Source organism: Martes martes, assembly GCF_963455335.1.
Source record: "Martes martes genome assembly, chromosome: 1".
NCBI classification, from domain to species: Eukaryota; Metazoa; Chordata; class Mammalia; order Carnivora; family Mustelidae; genus Martes; species Martes martes.
Genome location: NC_137888.1, coordinates 142,080,892 through 142,103,373, shown reverse-complemented (window position 1 = coordinate 142,103,373; position 22,482 = coordinate 142,080,892). Strand labels below are relative to the sequence as shown.

Below are 22,482 nucleotides of genomic sequence, written 5' to 3'. Positions count from 1 at the left end.
TTACCACCTACCACATGACACTGCTTATTTTCTTCATAATGTTTATCATAATCTGGCAGAATGTATATGGGGGCATAGAGGTGGGCAGTCTTCCTTCTACCATTTTATACCTGTGACATGTAATGGGCACGTATTTGTTTAATCAGTAAATACTCCAACAGAGGCATGGTCTGTAACCATGCAAATGTATTACAGAATTCTATTCCAGACTGGACTCTACCAGCAATTAACTGCATAGCCTTGGGCATACCACAAGATTTGAGTGGGTTAAGAGTAACTGGACAGTAAAAAAGTGGATGGGGCGCCTGGGTGGCTCAGTTGGTTGAGCGGCTGCCTTCGGCTCAGGTCATGATCCCAAGGTCCTGGATGGAGGCCCACGTCTGGCTCCCAGAACCTGCCTCTCCCTCTCCTGCTCCCCCCGGCTTGTGCTGTCAAATAAATAAAATCTTAAAAAAAAAAAAAAAAAGTGGAGATGGCATGTAGGATTTCTTTTTCCTTAATTTCCTCCTGGATCTAAATTCAAGAATATAGATGTTTTGAAAGCATTTGACCTCTCTGCCTCCGTTTCCTCATTTGTAGGAGACTGCTTTGAATACCACTTTCAGCTAAGAAATACTAAAACTAAGGTGCACCTGGGTGGCTCAGTCGCTTGAGCTTCAGATTCTTAATCTCAGTTCAGGTATCAATCTCAGAGTTGTGAGTTCAAGGCCCACCATGGGCTCCACGCGGGGGTTGCAGCTATTGTAACAGGCCTTAATCTACTTTCTAACCTAATTTTCCCTTATTTCCACCCTGCCACCAAACATTACACAGTACACTTTACTGCCTGTACATTTCCTCATTCTGCCGCCTCTTCTCCAACTCCAACCACTGGAAGCTTCCCTTTAAAGCCCAGATCAATTGTTAACTGCCTCATAAAGTCTAATTCAACCACCTGGCCCAGTATTGGTATGATCATTAAGTGTTCCAGAAATTCTTTTATGCTTCAGAGTGGTCCCTGATCCTCTCTCTACCTGTTTCTTGATCCATAAAAGGTAGATAATACTATCTACCATACCACACTATTGTTGGACAACTGTGAATACTTAGCTTGATAATAAAGCGTTCAATAAGTAGTATTATTTGTTGGCTATATGCAATTTCCGCTCTCCTTCAGAGTCACCAAAATGACTTCCATTTCCGAATCTCCAGAAGTTTGAAGCTATTACTACTCCTTCCAATGCCTCAAGTTTTCATATTCATGAAATGAAGGGAGTGGACTAAACCAATTACTATTCCCTTCAAAATGAAGTTCCCTATATTTACATGAATACCCTTTAAAGATACCTCAGGTGAGCTTCCCGCCAACATAAATAGCTTAAAGCAAGGACACAGGCGCAGGTGAGCTGCTTTAAGGACGGGAATTCGAAGAACCTGAAACCACTGCTGCAAATGGAAGTGGAGTGTTAACACTAAAGTTAAAATAATGTTTATCAAAACCCTGGAGATCCTTTCTCAAGAAACTGAATCTTGCCACAGTGATGGCTCTTTTGGATTTTCGCTTTTAGGTTAGATTACAGATTATTTAAAGGAATCAGTGCCCCAGAAGGGCGGAAAAGATGACGAAGAGACCAGTCGCGTTAAGAAGGAAATGTGTGTAAGCCACGAATGGACGAGAGCTTTCACAGCAAACCCAACGCTTTTCACCTAACCCTAACCCCAAGAAGCGGGAAGAAGACCGAAGACTGCTGGGAAGAAGTTGCGGCCGCCAGAAACCCTAAGGCGGCAGGCCGGCCGGGCGTGAGCTGACGTCTGCGGAAGCGGTGCAACCTCAGCGCTCGGCCCCTTTTCCAGGCCAGCCCCCAACCGCAGAGCCGCGGTTAGGGACCCCGGCCGTAACTCCTCAGCAACCCCCGCGTCCCGCCCCCGTACCTGCGGGGTCTAGCGCCATCTCGGCAGGCGGAGAGAAAGCAGCGCGGGGCCGCTCCCGGGCGGGGGCAGGGGAGGGGAGGAGCCTGGGCTGGGCGGCACGTGCGGCCGCCGGGAGCTTCCCGCGGGAGGAAGAGGAGGAGGCGGTGGAGGAGGAGCGCCGCGCCCTCCACAGAGCCGGGCAAGCCTCTTTCCTTCCTTCTTATTTCCCTAGTCACTACTTCCGCCGCCTATTGCGCCTGCGCCCCCCTGGCCCCGCCCTGAAGCCTGTAATTGATGTGGAACAGACATCTCCGAAGGAATGACCGGGAAGGGGGGCGTGGCCTCGCTTGCCTTGGAGGCGGGACTGCCTCCGAGGCGGGCAGCCTGGCTTGGGAAGGAGCGTGAGCACCCGGTTGCAGACTGGGGTAAGCGGAGACCAGAGCGGAAACTGTGGGCCTTTGGGAGTGCGCCTCCCGTGGCGACCAGGTTCACCGTCAAGCACCTCCCACCACGTCCGCCTTCGGAGAACGGAATGAATCATCCTGTTCCTTTATTTTTTTTCTTCGTTAACGTTCATTCATTCATAAATGTCTATTTTATGCCTGTCGGGTTCCAGCCACGGGTTCGGAATACGAGGGGCAGATAACTGAATAAAAATAAGGTTCCTATTCTCGAGTATCGTGTTGGCAGGGGAGTCATATACCAGCAACACGCTGTTAAGTGGGATGAACTCCACACGTGCGAGATATAGACAGCTTGTTCTACTATAGAAGCGGTATAGTTTGCGCAGTATCATTATTTGTCCTACTCATCAGCAGCCTGTGGTTTCCCTGGAGGGGAAATTAAAAAATGGGCGCTAGAAAATACCCTTAGGGCGTACAGCCTGATTTGGGTGATGTTAAAAATCCCGACTCTGTCGATTAATGCTGTATGTTTTTGAGAAAAATGAAGGCGATAGCTATGCTCCTGAAGAGCCCCAACAGCCCTCTTGTTAAAAAGAAACTTTCTGGTGGCAGTGGTGCTCATTTCCACTCACCAACCAGCCTTCAGAAATGCTTCCTTGTCATACCCACGTTTAGCTAGTTTGAGCCTCCGAAGAGTGAGGTGCCGGGACAGATGGGACAGATGTTAGAAAAACAAGGAGCAGCTGCTTCTTCCCTGGGAGGGATTTAGAGCTTTCAAAATGATCCCCTCCCCACCTACCTGCAGTCCCTCCTCCCCTGCTGCTGCTTCAGCCTGGTCAGTTGGCAGAAAAAGCAGCCGCAGTTGAGCAGGGCTGGGAAAGTGGGTCTCTGCTCAGCAGGTCTTCCGTTTAAGGGCCTATTTGGGCATAACGGCCCTTATTACAGCTGTAGGTTGAGATGCCAAGGTGAAGAATTAATGTTTCACTCAGCCAGGCAGGAAAGCAGGTCTGTTTTCTTGTGTGTTTTATGCATGTGTTTTGAAACGTACCAGATTCATTCTGGTGCCCCTTTTCTTTTTCTGGAGGTGGAGGATTTCGTTTAGAAAATAAATCTTTTTAAGGAGATGAGGTGGAGTATAAAAACATAAGCCAGGCCCTCAAACTGAAGAAATTAAACTAAATCTTCCTAGATGTAAAAGGCATCACAGAGAGCTTCAGTCAGGGACCTAAGTACCTCTACCTGAATCCTACATTACAACCTATTAGCATCACAAATTCCGACGTTTCTCTGGACTTTTGTTTCTAATTTGTAAAATCATTGTGAGGAGTAAATGTGATATCACTTAACTGTTTCAGTCATTGAAAAACAATTTCTGTCACTTAAACCATTACTATTTATTTTTTTTAAAATCTAAATCAGCTCACTTAAAGGAAAACGCACATGGGTATTAACCACGTTAGCCTTATCCTATGCAATAATATCTGTAAAATCATGGGTTTTCCGTGTCCCAAAAATGGACTGCTGGACATATCACACTATGAGAAGCACTAGCACCTCAGTACCTGGTACCTAACAGGGTATCCTTCTCCTTATATTGAATCAGATCATTTGGGGGTAAAGTCTTTATAATGTACCCGGGAAAGATAAGTAGATTATTAAAAGTTAAACCATAGAAATGTAATTGGTAATTTAAAACAGAAGAAATTTCCTAAGATATCACATTATGAATGGACAATTCTTTAACTGTAATGTAACAGTAACTGTAATGGGAACATAAAGAGGAAGAGAGCACAATGTCCCGGAAATGAAGAAATATGTATTATCCAAGCATGACCTCTAGGGCTCAAACAATATCTGGTACCTAATGGCCCCATAGTAGCCTTTCACAAAGAACTGAATGTCAGAGTGGATGGTTAGAAAGGACTTCAAAGATGAGGTAGAAATTATGGCTGGCCATGAAAGATGGGTAGCATGTGTCAGCAGAGAAGAATGCATGTCACATTAGGAGAGAAGTAAACAAAAGGGTCTGGGAGGGGGCACCTGGGTGGCTCAGTTGGTTAAGCATCTACCTTGGGCTCAGGTCACAATCTCAGGGTCCTGGGATCGATCAAGCCCAGTGTTGGGCTCCCTGCTCAGCGGGGAGTCTGCTTCTCCCTTTCCCTCTGCCTCCTCCTCCTGCACATGCTCTATCTCTGTCAAATACATAAATAAAATCTTTAAAAAAAAAGTACCTAGGATTTGAGATGTTCTTGAAGGACAAATGAGGCATGAAAAGGACAGAAGGTAAGCAATAAAAACATATGTGCAAAAGCTAGGTAGGAAGCAGGGATGTGTGGCAGGCATGGTGGAGGGCAATGCCTGCAACCATTCATCTGAGAATTTGAGAAGCTAGGATAGTTATAAATGAGACTGAAAATGTTAGAAGAGGTCAGATTCCCAAAGCCTTAAACATTGGGCTGAGTAGTGTTTGAATTTGTTGCTATAAGCAGTCAGGGGCTGTTGAAGGTTAACAAGTAGAAAAATGGCCTTGTGGTCAAAGTGATGTCTTCTAAAGATTTTTTGTAGGCTAAATATAGGTGGCGAGGAGGGAGGCAGGGGCTAAGCGGAAGGATAAGGGACTATTGCAGTTCAGCAGGATCTGAAAAGAGCCTGAATGAGTATATGTGGCAATATAAAAGAAAGGACCGTTGTGAATGTTCCTGGAAAGGAAGAATCCATTCTTCGTAACTGACTTAGGAGACTAGATCAAGGAGTCAAGAAGGATCTCTAGGTGATTCTGTTCCTTGGCAGTTGTACACAGACAAATGAGAAAATCATGGCGACGTACTATTCATGCTTTAAGTGATCTGCCATTGATCCTCGTTACTGGGGAGCAACACTGAGACAGGGGAACCAGCTAGGAGGAAATTGCAGTGACCCAAGGGAGGAAGGACAGCTACTGATGTGGGGCAGAGCATGCAAAAGCAAAGAGAAATGAACTGCTTAGTATGTATACTAGACATCAATGTACACACCCATATATGTATCTCTTAGTTGAATATCTAAGGAATTTGCAAGTATACATAAATACCTTACTTGTTTATTGCATCAATTCTGACTAGATGTAGCATACTTTTTTGCTCTATGTTGATAATCAGTTAATTATTTCTAATGTTTGAGAAAGTCAGCCCCTGCTTGCTTCCAACTCTGCACAACGTCAGAATTGAAGACTTTTTACAAATAGCTCTGCTCTGCCCCTGTCTTTGAGCTAGTGAGAATTACATTAGGAAGAATACTAGAAGCTCCATCCCTACCAGTACATGAAATTTGAAACTAGTTCTTGGCTAGAAGATCCCTATGCATTGGGCCCTATCCATTGGGTCTGCTTTCTGAGCCGTATGATTCAGCCCCCTGGTCCCCCAGGGCCTCCCCCTTCTCCCATTTGAATGGGCTTAGGTCCAGGTTGACACTTAAATTAGTTTGTTAGGGCTGCCATTACAAAAAACCACAGAATGGGTGGCTTAAACAACAGAAACCTATCTTTTTCACAACTGGGGGCTAAAGGTCCTAGATCAAGATATCTGTAGGTTTGGTTTATTCTGAGACCTCTTCCTGGCTTACAGATGGCCATTTTCTCCCTGTCTGTTCACATACATAGTCTTCAGGATATGGGTATCTGTGTCCAAATTCCCTTTCTTTTTAAAATAAGGAAACCAGTCATATTGGATTAGGGCCTGCCCTGATGACCTCATTTTAACTTAATTATCTCTTTAAAGACCCTATCTCCAAATACACTCACATTCTCAGGTACTGGGCTCGGGACTTCAGCAAAAGAATTTTGGGGGATGCAGTTCAGCCCATTACAACAGTCTAGCTCCTTACAAGGACCAGAACCCTTCCTGGAATCCCAAATCACTTGGCTAGAGCCCTGATAACTTGTCTAGCTTTGGCCTCCACCCAGAACGATATACTTTGTTCTTGTTCTTTCTGGTAGTCGAATAGGTTCTGCCTTGCAGTGGCTCAGTCCTCCTAGCCACTTCAGTCAGCTCCTGTCTGTCCCCCACTGCCCACACCCAAATGATCACAACATCCACCTGGCTCTTTAACAAATCTTTTTAGTCCATCTGCCAACTGCACTGTTGCGACTCAGTCCAAGATCTACATGCTCTTGCAGAGATGTTTACAATAGTCCTCTAACTTGCTCTCTGTTCCTAGGCCGTTTCTCCTCCCACCCATTCTTTCTAACTCATTTCACCCACAACAGCAAATAGGATCATAAAATTTCTTACATAGAGTCCCTCAGTGGTTCTTCATATGAATAAAATCCAAACCCTTCCCTTGGACAAGGTTCAGAAAGCCCCTGATAGACAAATTCCAGCTTATTACATCATCCTTTCATCAACAACCTGCTTGTCCTCTACGTTATCCTCTGTATGAGACTACTTGCAATAGTTTAGAAAGTATCTGTGGGGACTTTTCTGTGCATTATCCCAGAAAAACAGGTAAGATTCTGTGTTGAACATAGACACTTGAAACTGATTTCCATAAGAGTGTGTAGTGGAAAGACAGAGGCTGTGGAACTAAACAGAGCTCAATTCTAATTCCTCTGGCCTTCTTTTACTTTTTTAACTGTTTCATTGAGATATAACTTATACAGAGAAAAGGGCACAAATCTTTGTGCAGCTGAATGAGTACTTATGTATGTATATACTTTTGAACTATACCTCTGATGAGGCCTAGAGCATTTCTAGTCATCCAGAACTTTCCTTGATACCTCCTCCTCATGCACCAGCCCCCATAAACCAATGACTCTCCTGACTTCTATGAGAATTTATTAGTTTTGCCTGGTCTCGAACTTATGTAAACATAACTGTATAGTATAGTCTATCATATCTGGCTTCTTTTGCTCAGCTCAATAGCCATGAGACTCATTCATGTTGTAAATATCCACATATCTGCTCTCTACTTCTAATTTATTTGTTTCTCCCCCTTAGTGTCAGTGTCCTCAATCACACCACCCCTACATAATTGATTGGAGCATTAAAGAAGACCTGTGACAAACAGTGATAGTGGTTTCTAGCACATGGTAGGCCATTGCTAAATTCAAGCTATTGTTATTGCAATGATTATTTTTTACTTTTAGAAAACTGTCTTTTTGAAGTATTGCACTATATTCAGGGTGGTTTTTTTTTTTTAATGTAATACTTCAGAGCTACTCTGCTTTCAAGACTGAAATGTGGGTAACAATATGTTTAAATCAGTATTATGTGAACACCCTTCAAATGAACAAAGGAGATTTAACAGTGTGCCCTATCACTTATCAGGTGAGAAAAAAGGTGTGAAAAAAAAATCGCCTCTCACCTCTGTGGAAGGCGTTTTATATTTTATGTTTTGTTTTTACTGTGAATTGTTTTCTGGGTGGCCTCCTTTAAGACAGACCACAATTTTTTTCTGGGGTCACAGACTTTTATTCCTAAAAAATACTAAAAAAAAAAAAAAGGTAATAAAGATAATGATAAGACTATGACATGACTTATATTGGATTTCTCTCACCTTGGTCTTGTGCAGATATTATGATCCTTTGTAGAACTTCTCACAGGAGCTGGCAAACTTGACAAAAACATTGTACAGTGAGTCTGAAAGAGCAGTGACATTCTGATAAGATGGCCAGCTGTCCTGAAAACATCTCAAGGACCTTTTGCTTATTTAGATGAAATAAAGTTAGTGAAAACTCTAGCAACTCATTCCAGATGTTTCTGCACTATTAATCTGTCAGACGACAACATTCCTGAATTCACTACCCACCCCTCCCCCAAGTCAGAGAGCGTACTATGTGCCATGCACTGTGCTGAGTCTTGGAATAAATAAAGATGACAGATTTTCCCTTAAGGAACTCACAGTACAGGGGGCATAAGACAAACACATGACAAATAATCACAGTCCAACATGATAAAAGATGATGTGGGAGCCCAGAGAGGGAAATTAATTTGATTTCCAGAAGATATATTTGAAGTAACTCTTTAAAAGTTATTATTCAACAAGAGAAAGACAATGGTTATAGTTAACAGCATTTTGCTGTATAGAATAGGCATAGGGTAACCATCATGAACAACCAATATGGTTGAAATAGCTGGATTGGCCACTATCAGCTGGTGCCACGTAGCCACACAAGGAGATAAAAATCAAGTGTTGAGAACTGCTATCAAGTTCTGATGCTTTCTCACTAGTGCTATGCTCAGACAAAACAACCCTATGCCATTGATTCTGGTATATTTATCAATAGGACATTAAGCAATAAGTCCAAACGGAAATCTCCTAAAAGCTCAGGACCTGACCCTCAGTAAAGAAGAGTGCTTACAGATCTATTCCATTAACTAAATTCTATGTCACGGGGGCACCTGGGTGGCTCAGATGGTTAAGCCTCTGCCTTCAGCTCAGGTCATGATCCTGGGGTCCTGGGATGGAGTCCCACGTCTGGCTCCTATCTCAGCAGGGAGTCTGCATCTCCCTCTCCTTCTGCTTCTCCCTTGCTTGTGCTCTCTTGCGTGCTCTCTCTCTCTCAGATAAATAAATAGAATCTTTAAAAAAAAAAATTCTACATCATGGAGCCAGGGATCCCAAGGTATGGATAAAGAGTTTCCTAAAGGAAAGAGGTATTGCTGTTGCTAAGCCACTTGACTCTGCTGTTTGAGGGGAGATACTGTCTTGGGCACCATTATAGAACCTCTTAGATGACTTAGCATCTGGCAGGGTAAATGTTGGTTGCATAAGTTCCTATTAATGGAGAATATAGGGGCACCATGTAAAACTAATATGGGTCACATGGTCCACGGATTATTTTTCTTTAGCATCACTTTCATCCTCCTCCTGTCACTAACCCCTACCTTAATTCAGGTTGTCATTCCTGATCTTCAGCTAAAGATAGCTTTCAGGTTTTACATTCTTATGTTTTCTGGTCAAGGCATCCCCTCACTTAGAACATGATATACTTACTTATGGCACTGTCTGCTTGACGTCTTGTTCTTTTGGACTCTGCTTCTCCCCTATTCTGTTACATGGTTTCTACCAATGTTGTCATGTCCTTATAGGACATCTCTCTTTAGCCATACTCATTGTCCAAGAATGGTTACATGACCCAAAGTAGACCAGTGATGTTTTTGTCTAGAAATTATTAGCTGTGGGTCTAGGTATATCATCAGTTTGTCTCCTGAGGCTAGAATTGGAAAATGTAGAAGCCAGTAAGACACAAGTGCTGTGCCGTGTAGAGAAAGTTATCTTTAAGGAAAGAGAAAAGATGATGCCTAACCAAAAAGGTACAGAGATTCAAGACTGAGAAAATCCATATAGAGTTTGAACGTCTGGTTGTAGCTGCTCTGAGAGTTATCTCTATTCCTGCCTTTCTGGGGCTTGGCTCTTTGAGCCACCAAAGACTTATATAGAAGACTTGTCTTGTACATGACTCCAAATCTTTTATGCCCCAATTCTCGCATGTGGCCACTAGTTCTTTGTAGGCTTCAGACACCTTCGTATAAGTGCAAACTGTTAGTACTTTGTACCTCTCTGAGACCACTGCCTGGAACATCCATGGGATCCACTGAGCAGTTACACAGTTACACACATACAGAAGTGCAGGGGAAGCTAATGCCTGCGGGGTTATCTTAGTCGACAGTGAATGGAATCCAATAGATAAATGTGTCCCACCTTTTATTCCCTGGGAAGACAGTTCTAAAGCACATTTTATAAGACCCCTCCAACAGTCTCATGGTATCCAGTACCAGTCACCTATAAAATGGGACACTCAGTAAAACATGAGTGTGTTACCTTTCCCTCCTTCCCTGCTTCACTTTTCCCTGTCTCCCCTTCCAGCTCCCTGGGATGATATTCAAAGATAATCCACTTGCCCAAAACCTAGGTTAAATGAGCACTTGCTCATTGTTTCTGACTTTTTCTTTAAACTGATTCAAGTTGTTCTACTCCTTGTGACTCAAAGACATTTTCCAGATTAATTCAAAGCCCTGCAACAGTTCCCCTGGTCGCCCATAGAATACAAGCATACAAACAAGAGAACTGGATGGGAACATATGGAAATCTGATCCAGAGTTTACATTCTTAACTTCTCTGGTGCTTTGTAGATGTTTATCACCCTCTCCCAGTTGAGAGTTCATCAAATTCTCCCTAACAATGCAACGGGTCATTGAGAATACATAAAAATCCAGGCACACACATGAAAAAACCCTACTATCTCCAGGATTGCTCCAGTTCACTATTTGTTCTTATCCTGCTGTGATTTGTGTCCAGGTACCACACTTTATTATACTGTTTATTTGTTGTTGAAGATTAAGGCTGTTTCTAATTTTTCTTTTAAAATTAACACTGAAGTGAATATTCAAAAAAAAAAAAGAAGCTTTCATCTCTAGCTCTGTTTATTTCTGAAGGATAATTCCTAAAAGTGAAATTATGGTGCTAATTACTGTGGATAAATTGGCCACAATAAATAAAGTCACTTTAAATATATTTGCTAAATTAGTATGGACAAGCATTTTGTTCCAACTTACTCATTTTTATTAGTAGTGATAAATATTTTGCTTGTTTAATAGGCATTGTCCTTTTATGAATTGTCTATCCATATTCTTTCCAATTTTAAATTAAACCATTATTATTTCTTATTGATTTATCTATTGCTTTTTTTTAAAAGATTTTATTTATTTATTTGACAGATCACAAGTAGGCCGGAGAGGCAGGCAAAGAGAGAGAGGAGGAAGCAGGCTCCCTGCTGAGCAGAGAGCCCAACGTGAGGCTTGATCCCAGGACCCTGGGATCATGACCTGAGACGAAGGCAGAGGCTTTAACCCACTGAGCCACCCAGGTGCCCCATATCTATTGCTTTTTTATACGAAGCCTATTTCTATCATTTGTGGCGTTTATTTATTATAGTTGTTTTCCTTTTACTTTTATGAATAATAATTTGACAGACTCATGTACATATGGAGTATTTTTTTTTGGTTGTCTATTCCATTATTTAATTCTTAGAGATAACCCATCCTATTTTCTATATTTCTTGTTTCCTGGGTTTTTAAAAAATAAACAGATTGCCAGGATGTCTGGGTGACTCAGTCAGTTAAGTGGCTGCCTTCAGCTCAGGTCATGATCCCAGAGTCCTGGGATCAAGCACCGCATCGTGTCAGTTTTGTTGGTTAGTGGGAAGCCTGCTTCTCCCTCTCTCTCTGCCACTCCCCCTGCTTGTGCTCTCTCTTTCTCTCTCTCTCTTGCTCACTCTGTCTCAAATAAATAAATAAATAAATAAAATTGCTATTTTACAACTATTTTCGTTTCTTCCTCTTTATTTTATTTTCTCATGGTGCAAAATGAGTATCTATCCTTTTCTCCAGAGAACTAACCAATTCTTCTAACACTGTTTTCCCAAAAGTATTTACTGAATAACCTACCTTTTCCTTTTTGGTTTTTTTCTGATCTTGAATCTATCTCTAAGCTCTTTGTCTTCTCCATTTCCCTGCCTATTTCTGTGACTATGTCATTGTGTTTTCATTTTTCAGCTAACTCTTAAGCTCTGGGTAGGTAAAGTGAAGATACAAATGATATATCCTCTCTTCTGATTTCAGACCATGTCTCAGCACATTTGAGCACTGAACTTACTTCAGGCTCAAGACACCGTCTGTGATTGGTGTGTGTCAGGACAATGAGCAGTGTCACTTGCCCCATCCACTCTGGCTTTGTGCCTGCTGGCTCCTCGTTTGTGAGCAGGCAGATGAGGGAGGGCTGTGAGAGCCCATATTCCCCTCTCCAGTTTCAACTTAAGAATGATTCTTGACTTCCCATCCTTGGTTGCAGTGCATGTTTATACTTATTCCATACTATTTATATTATTATACCATGGGTCCCTGGGAAGCAGAGTCCGAGGCAGAGATTAATACACAGAAAGTTTGCTAGGGAGTGCTCTGGTGGTCAAGACTTTTGGAAGAGAGGAGAAGGAAACAGGGAAGGAGGAGATAAACGGTGGTGTAGTCCTAATAAGAACTTAGCCAAGCTCTGAAGCTGGTAGACCCTTCTGAACTGTCCTGATGGAGCAAAGGGGATGGGCTTCATACTCCTGCATTGACTGATCATTGGTAGAAGGCTGTCCTAGGAAGGGGCATGGCCTTGGGTGAGGCAGGTCTTTTTAGTAGGTAGCACTAATCATGATTATAATTACCAGAATTATAATTAAAAATTAACGTGAATTTCTGAGATGCATTTGTTATTAATTGTCCCTCTCTATATCATAAGCTCCAGGAAGTAAAGGACCATGTCTGTTTTTTAATCTCTATTGCAGCCTCAGAGCATAGCAATTTTTTGTTGAGTACCTAATGGGTACAAAGCACTCCATAAATAATTGCTGAATAAACACATGACTAAAGGAAGCAATATTATCTTCTTTGTCTATATTTTAAAAGAAAAAAGTGAGGTACAAAAGAGATCTAATAAATGGTAGAGCTGAGATATAAGTCCATTCAGTTTGGTTCCAGAGGCCAGGCTCTTTCTACTATGACAGTATCCTAGTCAGTTCAGGCTGCCAAAACAAAATACCACAGACTGGATAGCTTAGACAAAATAAATTTATATTCTCACAGTTCTGGAGAATAGAAGTCCACGATTAAGGGGCCATCAGAGTTGGTTATGGGTGAAATCTCTCATCCTGGCTTGTAGGGACATCATTTTGCTGTGCTGTCATGTGGCCTCTTCACTGGGCACATGCAGAGAGGGAGGGGGGAGAGCAAGAGAAAGGGAAGGAAGGAAGGAAGGATCTCTGGTGTTTTTTCCACTTCTTATACAGACCCCAGTCCTATCAGATTAAAAGCCCAACTTTCTTTTTAACTTCATTCAAACTTTACTACTTCCTTGGTAGTAGGATTTGGCCCACTGATATGGCCCACTTGTTCCTGACCTTTGAAACCGTCTACAACCACTAGGCTAATGGTCCATACATCTGCAGTCACTATGATCTGAAGAAAGGCTGCTGGTTGAAACTTTCTCCTTACTCTCCCTTTTCCCCAGTTCCCACCTGTTAACACTTGATTCATTATTCAACCAACCTTCAATTCACTCTTCTATTTGTTGTTCCACTCAGAGCTTGCAGGTAACAAAGTGTATGGCATCCCCTACTACATTTCTTCTTCAAACTATGTACTATCACACACTGAAGTCATAAAGGGGGAAAACTTTGAGCTGGAAAAGAAAGAAAGAAAAAAAATTTCAGTCACAACTCAGCTGTGAAATATTGCTAATGACAGCCTCTTCAATTTGTCATTAAGAGGGCAACATAAGCTGGATTTTCAGAAGATATGAATAATCCAGCTCTTTATTAATTATACTGGAAGCATATAGTATTCCAATTATAAAAATTATCAGCCATGAAAAATTTCATACCCTGTTTACTTTCAGGGTGAAATACACCTTCTCAAACTTGTAGATTATTTTTACTTTGTAGGTCAGGCTTAAGTATAAATGATAATTCATTTCTCAGATAAGCTAAAAGGCTAAAAATAAAAAAGAAGAAACTGTCAACTTCTGAAAAACCAGATGCAAGAGGTGATAGCTAAGCCACCATGTCAAATTTCAAATTAGTAGTTTTAACTGTACTTGGGCCAAATAAACTGACTTTGTAAAAAATTCCTTACTCTCAGAAATTACGGTATTTCTCATTTATATTAGGAGTTTGATTTTTATCTCTACTGGATGAAATTCCCTGTAATTTGCCATTTCAAATAATTACTCATAACAAACCAGAAGAATAGGTGCTATATGGCCTGATACATATGTTCTGTAGTTGAAATGCTTTTCTAGTTTTGATTCTTTGATCCCTTCAACCAAGTGTGGGCTTGGTTTTCTCAGTTTTAGAAGGCATAGAGATCCTGCCTTCTACTACAAGAGGAATAAAACAATCTTGGGATACCACTCAATAAAGGGAGAACAATAATTCTTAATAATGTCCAACTTGCAGTATTATTGTTAGTATTAAACAAGGGAATAATTATGGAAATGCTAGCCAATGCATGCACACAGTTGGTGGTCAATAAATGTGAGAAGTCCCATACTAGTACCACAGTCTGTGAGTCCTGGAAATAGCTCAGGCATCCATGTGCTTTCTTACAGGAAATGCAAATGGTCGTGAATAGTTATATTTTCTGGTCAACTAGAGTGAATTGTTCCTTGCAGTGCTCTCGAGAAGAATGTTGGAACACATGAAGTACCCAATTGGACACATCTGGTGTTCTAGAAAGGCTATTGGAGGGGAGGTAGAGAAGCTCAGTGCCTTGGGAAATGTGCATTTTCCACTATGCAAAACAGAATCACATTTGCCAAGAGGAGGTTTATTGTCAAGAGATGAGACAAGTAGGAAATCACTAAAATTGCTGCCTCTGTGAACGGATTTGGAAGCTGAATGTATTGGGACTTCTCCTCAGCCCTCATTTTTTGCCTCTCTGTGGTATCCAACACTGTTGCCCACGTCCCCTACCCTAAGCTATTCTTTTTGAAAGCCTTTTCTCTGTACCAGATTGAAACTATATTCACATTCTTCTCCCATGAATTCTGCCCTTTTCTGCTATCTGATTAACCCTCTTCCATTTTTAAATTTTTGACTTTCCGTTATGTTCAATCTTGAGATCCATGGCCTTCTCTGTGGACTTTCTCATAGAGAATCCATCCATTTTTGGGGATGCAACTTTTGCAATTTATGTAGAGGGCTCCCAGATATCACTGGAGTTCTAATTTCTAAAGTTTCAGGCTTGCATCTCCTCTCCAGCTCCCTACCGAATAATGTTGATGTTGTATTGATACACCAAACTCAGCATATTAGAAAAGACTCACTTTCTGTCATCCTTATTTCTTTTACTATTCTCAGAACTCAGTCCGTGCTTGCCCACTCCCTAAACCCAAAATCATGTTGTGTAACGTTCTCTAATATAGATCGTTCTTTCCTCAGTCAACATCTTTGTGTACACCAATACCCACCTTGACTGTTTTTGTAGCCACCACCTGCCCTCCCAAGTCTAACTACTTCAGACCTGCAGACTCTCTTTTCTCTAGTTCATTCTGTGCACCTCAGCTAGTTTATGCCTTTTAACAACCTTTGCTAACTCATCACAGCATTGCTTACTGAAAACCCTTCAATGACCCCAGAGTTTCCACAGGTTTTCCAAACTCCTGGCCTTCCATGCCTACATCTGGCCTAACCCGACTCTATAATCCCACTCTTTCTCACTTATCACTATCCCTCGGGGGCCCCATTCATTCCATTTACAGGAGGTTTCTGATAAGCAGTAACTCTTTCAAGGAAGGGTAAAATAGAGCCCTAAAACCTTCCTGAGATACTTCATTTTCTGTCCAGAACACTTTCTCATGGTTATAAACTCCTTCTTCTTTTTTTTTTTTTTTAAAGATTTTATTTATTTAACACAGAGAGACACAGTGAGAGAGGGAACACAAGCAGGGGGAGTGGGAGAGGAAGAAGCAGGCTTCCCGCTGAGCAGAGAGTCCGATGTGGAGCTTGATCCCAGGACCCTGGGATCATGACCTGAGCCGAAGGCAGATGCTTAACGACTGAGCCACGCAGGCGCCCCATAAACTCCTTCTTTAGACACACACTGGATTCCACAAATATAAATTGGCACTAGGATGTCAGTAGGTGCTTCTAATAAGCACTTTTTGATACGGCCCTATAATCTAAACACTGAGAACTGGCAAATTTCCCAAGTGTTCTCTTTATTCATACAAATATCATTAAAAAAAGATCCTTCGGGCGCCTGGGTGGCTCAGTGGGTTAAAGCCGCTGCCTTCGGCTCAGGTCGTGATCCCGGCGTCCTGGGATCGAGCCCCGCATCGGGCTCTCTGCTCAGCGGGGAGCCTGCTTCCTCCCTTCTCTCTCTGCCTGCCTCTCTGTCTGCTTGTGATCTGTCTGTCAAATAAATAAATAAAATCTTTAAAAAAAATAAAAAAAATAAAAAAAGATCCTTCAATGTTTGCATTTTTCATCACATTAGAAATTTGAAATTTTTTTAATTATTAAATGTTTTAAATAGAAAATATAATAGGTACTCCTATACCTATCATTAGATTTAATAGATGAGAAAGGTCAAAATGTCATATTTACTGCAAGGCACTTTAAAAAAATGTTCTTTATGGGTTGCCTGGGTGGCTCAGTCAGTTAAGCAGCTCAGGTCATCATCTCAGGGTTGTGAGGTCAAGCCCCACATTGGGCTCATACTGGGCATGGAACCTACTTAAGATTCTCTCTCTCCCCCTCTCTCTGCCCTTCCCCTCCCCCTTGAGCTCTCTCTCTCTCTCAATAAATAAATAAATGAAATAAAAATAAAAATGTTCTTTAGTTCATCCTATTAATGGATGATTTGCCCACTGATAACTATTAATAATTGGATATTATGATTTTAAATTCTTGACTAAGAAGCAAATAAAGTTGCATTGATTTCTTTGGCAGTGTATAAAAGAATATAAGGATATAACGAGTCCTATGACCCAAACTTCCTGTTCACCAGTAACTGAGAAGATACAAAAAATATTAGGAGTTGGGTAATATTTGTGTTAGATTTTGTCTATGACTTGATGTGAATAGAAAAAGAGTCTGTCTAGGAAAGAACAAGTCAGTGCATGTTCTTTTATTAGACTCAAAACTGAGTTAGCCAGCGAATTTCCCATCATATCTTAGCTGCCAGGAAACTTGCACTATTTGATTGCTAAACTTCATAAATTAACTCATCCCAGGTCCCTGTCATCTGTTACTCTCCTTCTTTTTAACAGGTTTTATACTTTTAATTCTTACTTGTCTAACATGTTTTAAAAGATGACTGTAATCACTTACTGAGCATTTAAAAAAAACCCCACAGAAACACACTTACATGACATGATTCTCTCAAATCATTAGAGAATTCCAATATACAGTATTCCATGGCAAATTCATCAAGTTTCTCAAGACAGGGCATAAATAGTGACTTGTTTTAAATGGGGAATAATGAAACCTAATTTTTATGAAACCCATAGTAATCTAAAAGCTTCAATTTCATTTGTGTCTATCTTCTCTTCACCAAACTTCTTACCAAACCAATTAGGTGGTAAAGAACTGATACAGATTTATCAACTTTTTTCATCCGTTTGATAAGACAGTCAAGGACTCAAATTCAAATGATGGACATTGGGGAGGGTATGTGCTATGGTGAGTGCTGTGAAGTGTGTAAAGCTGGCGATTCACAGACCTGTACCCCTGGGGCTAACAATACATTGTATGTTTATAAAAAAATTAAAAAATTACTAAAAAAAGATGGAAAAAGAAATAAGATACCTGATTAATTTACAGATGGAGAACTCTATTGTCCATGAAGTATCTTATCATACAAGTGAGGCATCTCAGTCTCTGCTCATAGCCCACACCTAAGTTTGGCTACTGAATTCACTAAAGTAAAACAGTGGCAAGAAACTACAGGAATTTGAAGTAGAGAGATAAGTAGATCTTAAACAACTTGCCCAATGGAAAATGAATTCATGCCAAAGTCCAGCCTAGAACTCAGATTTCTTCGCATATCTAGGAACACTATAACTGTTTTGTGTTAATGTTTCACGTGGAGACAGTTTTACTTGTTTTTGAGTAATAGCTGAAGCTGATAGTTGGCTGAAGTAACCACTTTGAAGGTCAAAATTTATTTGAATTTGTAAATTCTCTCATGTCTGTTGAAAAACTATGCCCACTATTGAATTATAGGCTAGGCATTCGATATAGGTGTTGGTCAAACAGTGGTAAATAAAACAGTACTTAATGGTCCTCAGGATCTTTGTATCTAGAAGCAAGTTTTTAATTCTTATAATAAAGTTGAGAAGTGGGTGGGGGCTTTACCGAGATTGGGCCGTATGTGCATAGGAGGGATGCTGACTCCAGCCAATGATGGAGTGTAGCTGAAGGTGAGAGGTCATAACATTTAAAATTTGAGATCAATAGGAGTAAGTCAGGCTAAAAAATAGGAAAGGGAAGAGAAAAATGTTCTAGGTTCAGGAAAGCATGTGCTAAACCCAACAGAAATCCTGATGGGTTTTAAAAACCTAAGGAAGTTTAGTCTGGCTGATGCTTCAGAGCAAGTCTAAGCCGTGAAGTTGTAGACACAGGCCCCTTCACCTACAGATGACATTAACGGGGTTGGTATTGGTCCTGAGAAGAAGGAGAGGCCACTTTACAGGATAAAGAATGAAGTAGTCTCAAATTACGTTTTAAAACAAAAGACTTCCAATATGGTAGGTTCATTCAGTGGGGCTCCAGAGGTCACGGGCATAACCAATTTTAGATAATCAATGTTCAGGTCCTCTACTCCCCTTTGTACTCTTTCTTAAAGGGGACCCTCTTGAGAAAGCATACACTTGCAGTGAAGGCATCATGCAGGGTTCTTTTGCCTGGTATATCTCACGTCTGTCCTTCTTCCTCTTTACACAGAAGAGACCTGTGCTTGCTTCGGCAGCACATATACACAGAAGAGACCTATCTCTCACTCATTCTGAATCTTGCTCTGTTGGGTTATTCAGGAGCTCCAAAAAATGGACAAATCTAAATACTGATTTTGGTGAAGTCTTCATTTCTCAAGACACAGTAAATCTGCTTGTAGATTTGAGATTTCCTCTTGTTTAAAAATAGTTTCATTAAGCATAAAACATGGTATCAGAAACAGTCTTAGAAAATTTTGAAGTCAGGTATACTGCACAGTGGAGATACAGGAGTAGTGGAAACTTTAACTTAATAATTTAGTCCATTTCATTCCTGAATTATTATCAAAGAATGCATTCTTCCTGAAAAGAAGTTGGAAAGAACAAAGAAAGAGAATTTTGGTCAAAAACATAGATGAAGATGGCACTTTATTTCACCCAGGCAAATTCCCTGGATTTTTAGAAACTCTAAACAATTTTTAGAATTATAAAAAGCATGTTAGAAAATAAGAATTATAAAAAGCATGTTCGAAAATAAGAACCTGCAACAAGGTGTGCCTTCTGAACATCTCCTTCTGAAAGGAGAAAGCACCAGTGAAAGAATTTCATTTACCTCTTACTCAGTTTTATATATTGTATATATTATATATACATCTACAGTATTATATATTACATATTGTACAAATATACAGTTTCAGCTGTATATTTGGCCTGATTTCAGAGAGAAAATGGTGGAAAATTATTTATTTCCAACAGAATTTATAGCTTCAGTAAAAGGAACATATGACAAACTTCATGTTTTATATTTTTATTCAGGTTGTGGAGAAACAATTTCATTATCCTTTATAAGGGATTATTGAATATTGTGAACACGTCTGGAATTTTTGCTTGGACCATGTTTTTCGTTCTGTGTCTCTCATCAATATCTTTAGTCATCTACTCATTCCTCCCAGTATTTATTATGGGAATAACTGCAAGGAAATGTGTTGTAGATTCTACTCTGTATAATGCAATGAATCAAAATCATTAATATATGGCAATATCTTTTCTTCTGTTTACTCTTAATTTTTACAAAGAACATTAATCTGACACTCTGAACCTAAAATCAGTATTAGCTTATTGTGATTAAGTCCAGTATTTCAAATGTGGATTTGCTGCTCTAATTCTGTTTTTTTTCCACCACGAAATATTACCACACTATCTATATATAATAATTCTCAAGAGCCTGCCTTTATGTCTACCTGTCATGATTTTTTAAAAGATTTTTATTTATTTACTTGACAGGGAAAGAGAGAATGAGAGCTCCTGAGCAGGGGGTGCAGCAGGCAGAGGGAGAAGCAGAAGCCCTGTGAAGCAGGGAGCCCAATATGGGGCTCAATCCCAGGCCCCTGAGATCATGACCTGAGCCTAAGGTAGACCCTTAACTCACTGAGCCACCCAGGTGTCCCTACCTGTCATGATTTTTAAAGCATCGAGAAATGACCTAGAAAACCGAGCTTTGGCACAAATGTAAAGGTTTTTTTTTTTTGAACAGAAGGCAGAAAATATCCTAACATGTGGAATTTAATACATATGTGAAATTTATGAATTTAAGTGATTATAAAGCCTAGATTTTACTAATTTTAAATTCACAAATAAGGTGCCTCTAAGTAAAAGAGTAAAATTAATTGTCATCTGATAGGGTTTTTTAGTGTTTTTATTTTAATTCCAATACAGTTAACATACAGTATTATGTTGATTTCGAGTGTAACACTATAGTAATTCAACAAAACCACACATCACTCTGTGCTCATCACAAGTGCACTCCTTAATCTCCACTTCAATGGACACTTGGGCTGCTTCTATAATTCGGCTGTTATAAATAATGCTGCAATAAACATGGTGCATGTCTGCTTTTGAATTAGTGTTTTTTAATTTTGGGGGGTAAATACCAAGTAGTGCAATTGCTAGATCATGAGGTAGTTTTATTTTTAACTTTTTGAGGAACCTCCATACTATTTTCCACAGTGGCTGCACCAGTCTGCATTCCCACCAACAGTGCATGAGTATTCCTTTTCTCCATGTCCTCACCAATAGTTGTTGTTCTTGTGTTGTTGATTTTAGCTATTCTGACAGGTGTTAGGTGATAGCTCATTGTAGTTTTGATTTGCATTTCCCTGATGATGAGTGATAGTGAACATCTTTTCATGTGTCTCTTGGCCATCTGGATGTCTTCTTTGGAGAAACGTCTGTTCATGTCCATTTTTCAATTGGATTATTTAATTTTGGGGTGTTGAGTTATATCAGTTCTTTATATATTTTGGATACTAACCCTTGATTGGATATGTTATTTGTAAATATCTTCTTCCATTCTGTAGGTTGTCTTTTCATTTTGTGGATTGTTTCCTTTGCTGTACAGAAGGTTTTTATTTTGATGTAGTCTCAATGGTTTATTTTGCTTTTGTTTCCCTTGCCTCAGAAAACGTATTTAGAAAAAAGCTGCTACAGCTGATGTGAAAGACATTACCATCTGGGTTCTCTCCTAGGATTTTTATGGTTTCAGGGCTCATATTTAAGTCTTTCATCCATTTTGAGTTTATTTTTGTGTATGGTGTGAGAAAGTGGTCCAGTTGCTTTATTTAGCAATATGCTGACTGCAATATGCAGTTTTTCCAACACCATTTAAGAGAGTCTTTTTACCATTGCTTCTTACCATTTACTGCTTTGTTGAAGATTAATTGACCATATAGTTGTGGGTTCATTTCTGAGTTTTCTTTTCTGTTCCATTGATCTATGTGTTTATTTTTGTGCCAGTACCGTACTTTTTTGATTACTACAGCTTTGTAATATAACTTGAGGTGAATTTCGATGACTCCAGCTTTGCTTTCCTTTTTCTAGGTTGCTTTGGCTACTCGAGGTCTTCTGTGGTTCTATACAAATTTTAGGATGGTTCATTCTAGTTGTGTGAAAATTCTGTTGGTATTTTAATAAGGGTTGCATTAAATGTGTAGATTGCTATAGGTAGTACAGACGTTATAACAAATTTGTTCTTTCAATCCATGAGCATGGAATGCCTTTCCATTTCTTTGTGTCATTTCAGTTTCTTACATCAGGGTTTTATACTTTTCAGAACACAGGTCTTTCACATCTCTGGTTAGGATTATTCCTAGATATCTTATCTTGCTATTTGGTGTGCAATAGTGAATAAGATTGTTTCCTTAATTTCTCTTCTGCTGCTTCATTATTGGTGCATAGAAGAGGAACAGATTTCTGTAGATTAATTTAGTATCCTATGACTTACCTGAATTTGTTTTATCAAATCTAGCAATTTTATGGTTTTTAGGGTTTTCTATATATAGTATCATGTCATCCACAAATACTGATTGACTTCTTCCTCACTGACTTGGGTGCCTTTTTTTTCTTTTTGTTTTGTGGTTGCTATGGCTAGGAATTCCAGTACTATATTGAATAAAAGTGGTGAGAATGGACATGCTTGTCTTATTCCTGACCTTAGTGGAAAAGCTCTCAGTTTTTCCCCATTGAGGATGATGTTAGCTGTGGGTTTTTTTCACATTTGGCCTTATTATGTTGAGGTATGTTCTCTCTAAAACTGTTCTGTTGAGGGTTTTTACCATGAATAGATGTTGAACTTTGTAAATGCTTTTTCTGTGCTGTTGAAATGATCATATGGTTTTTATCTTTTCTCTTATTGATGTGGTGTATCACATTGATTTGTGAATGTTGAAGCACATAA

The 22,482-nt window shown here is 40.1% G+C and overlaps 1 protein-coding gene across 1 annotated transcript in view; it reads right to left on the bottom strand.

Annotated features, from left to right (window-relative positions):
* The window catches only part of CMC1 (C-X9-C motif containing 1), an 83,779-nt gene extending 81,630 nt beyond the window's left edge, over positions 1-2,149 (bottom strand). Inside the window, exon 1 of the mRNA XM_080814914.1 lies at positions 1,912-2,149. Coding sequence (XP_080671040.1) covers positions 1,912-1,930 — 19 coding nt within the window. The 5' untranslated portion in view covers positions 1,931-2,149. The remainder of the gene's footprint in view (positions 1-1,911) is intronic.
* Between the last annotated feature and the right edge of the window lie 20,333 nt (positions 2,150-22,482).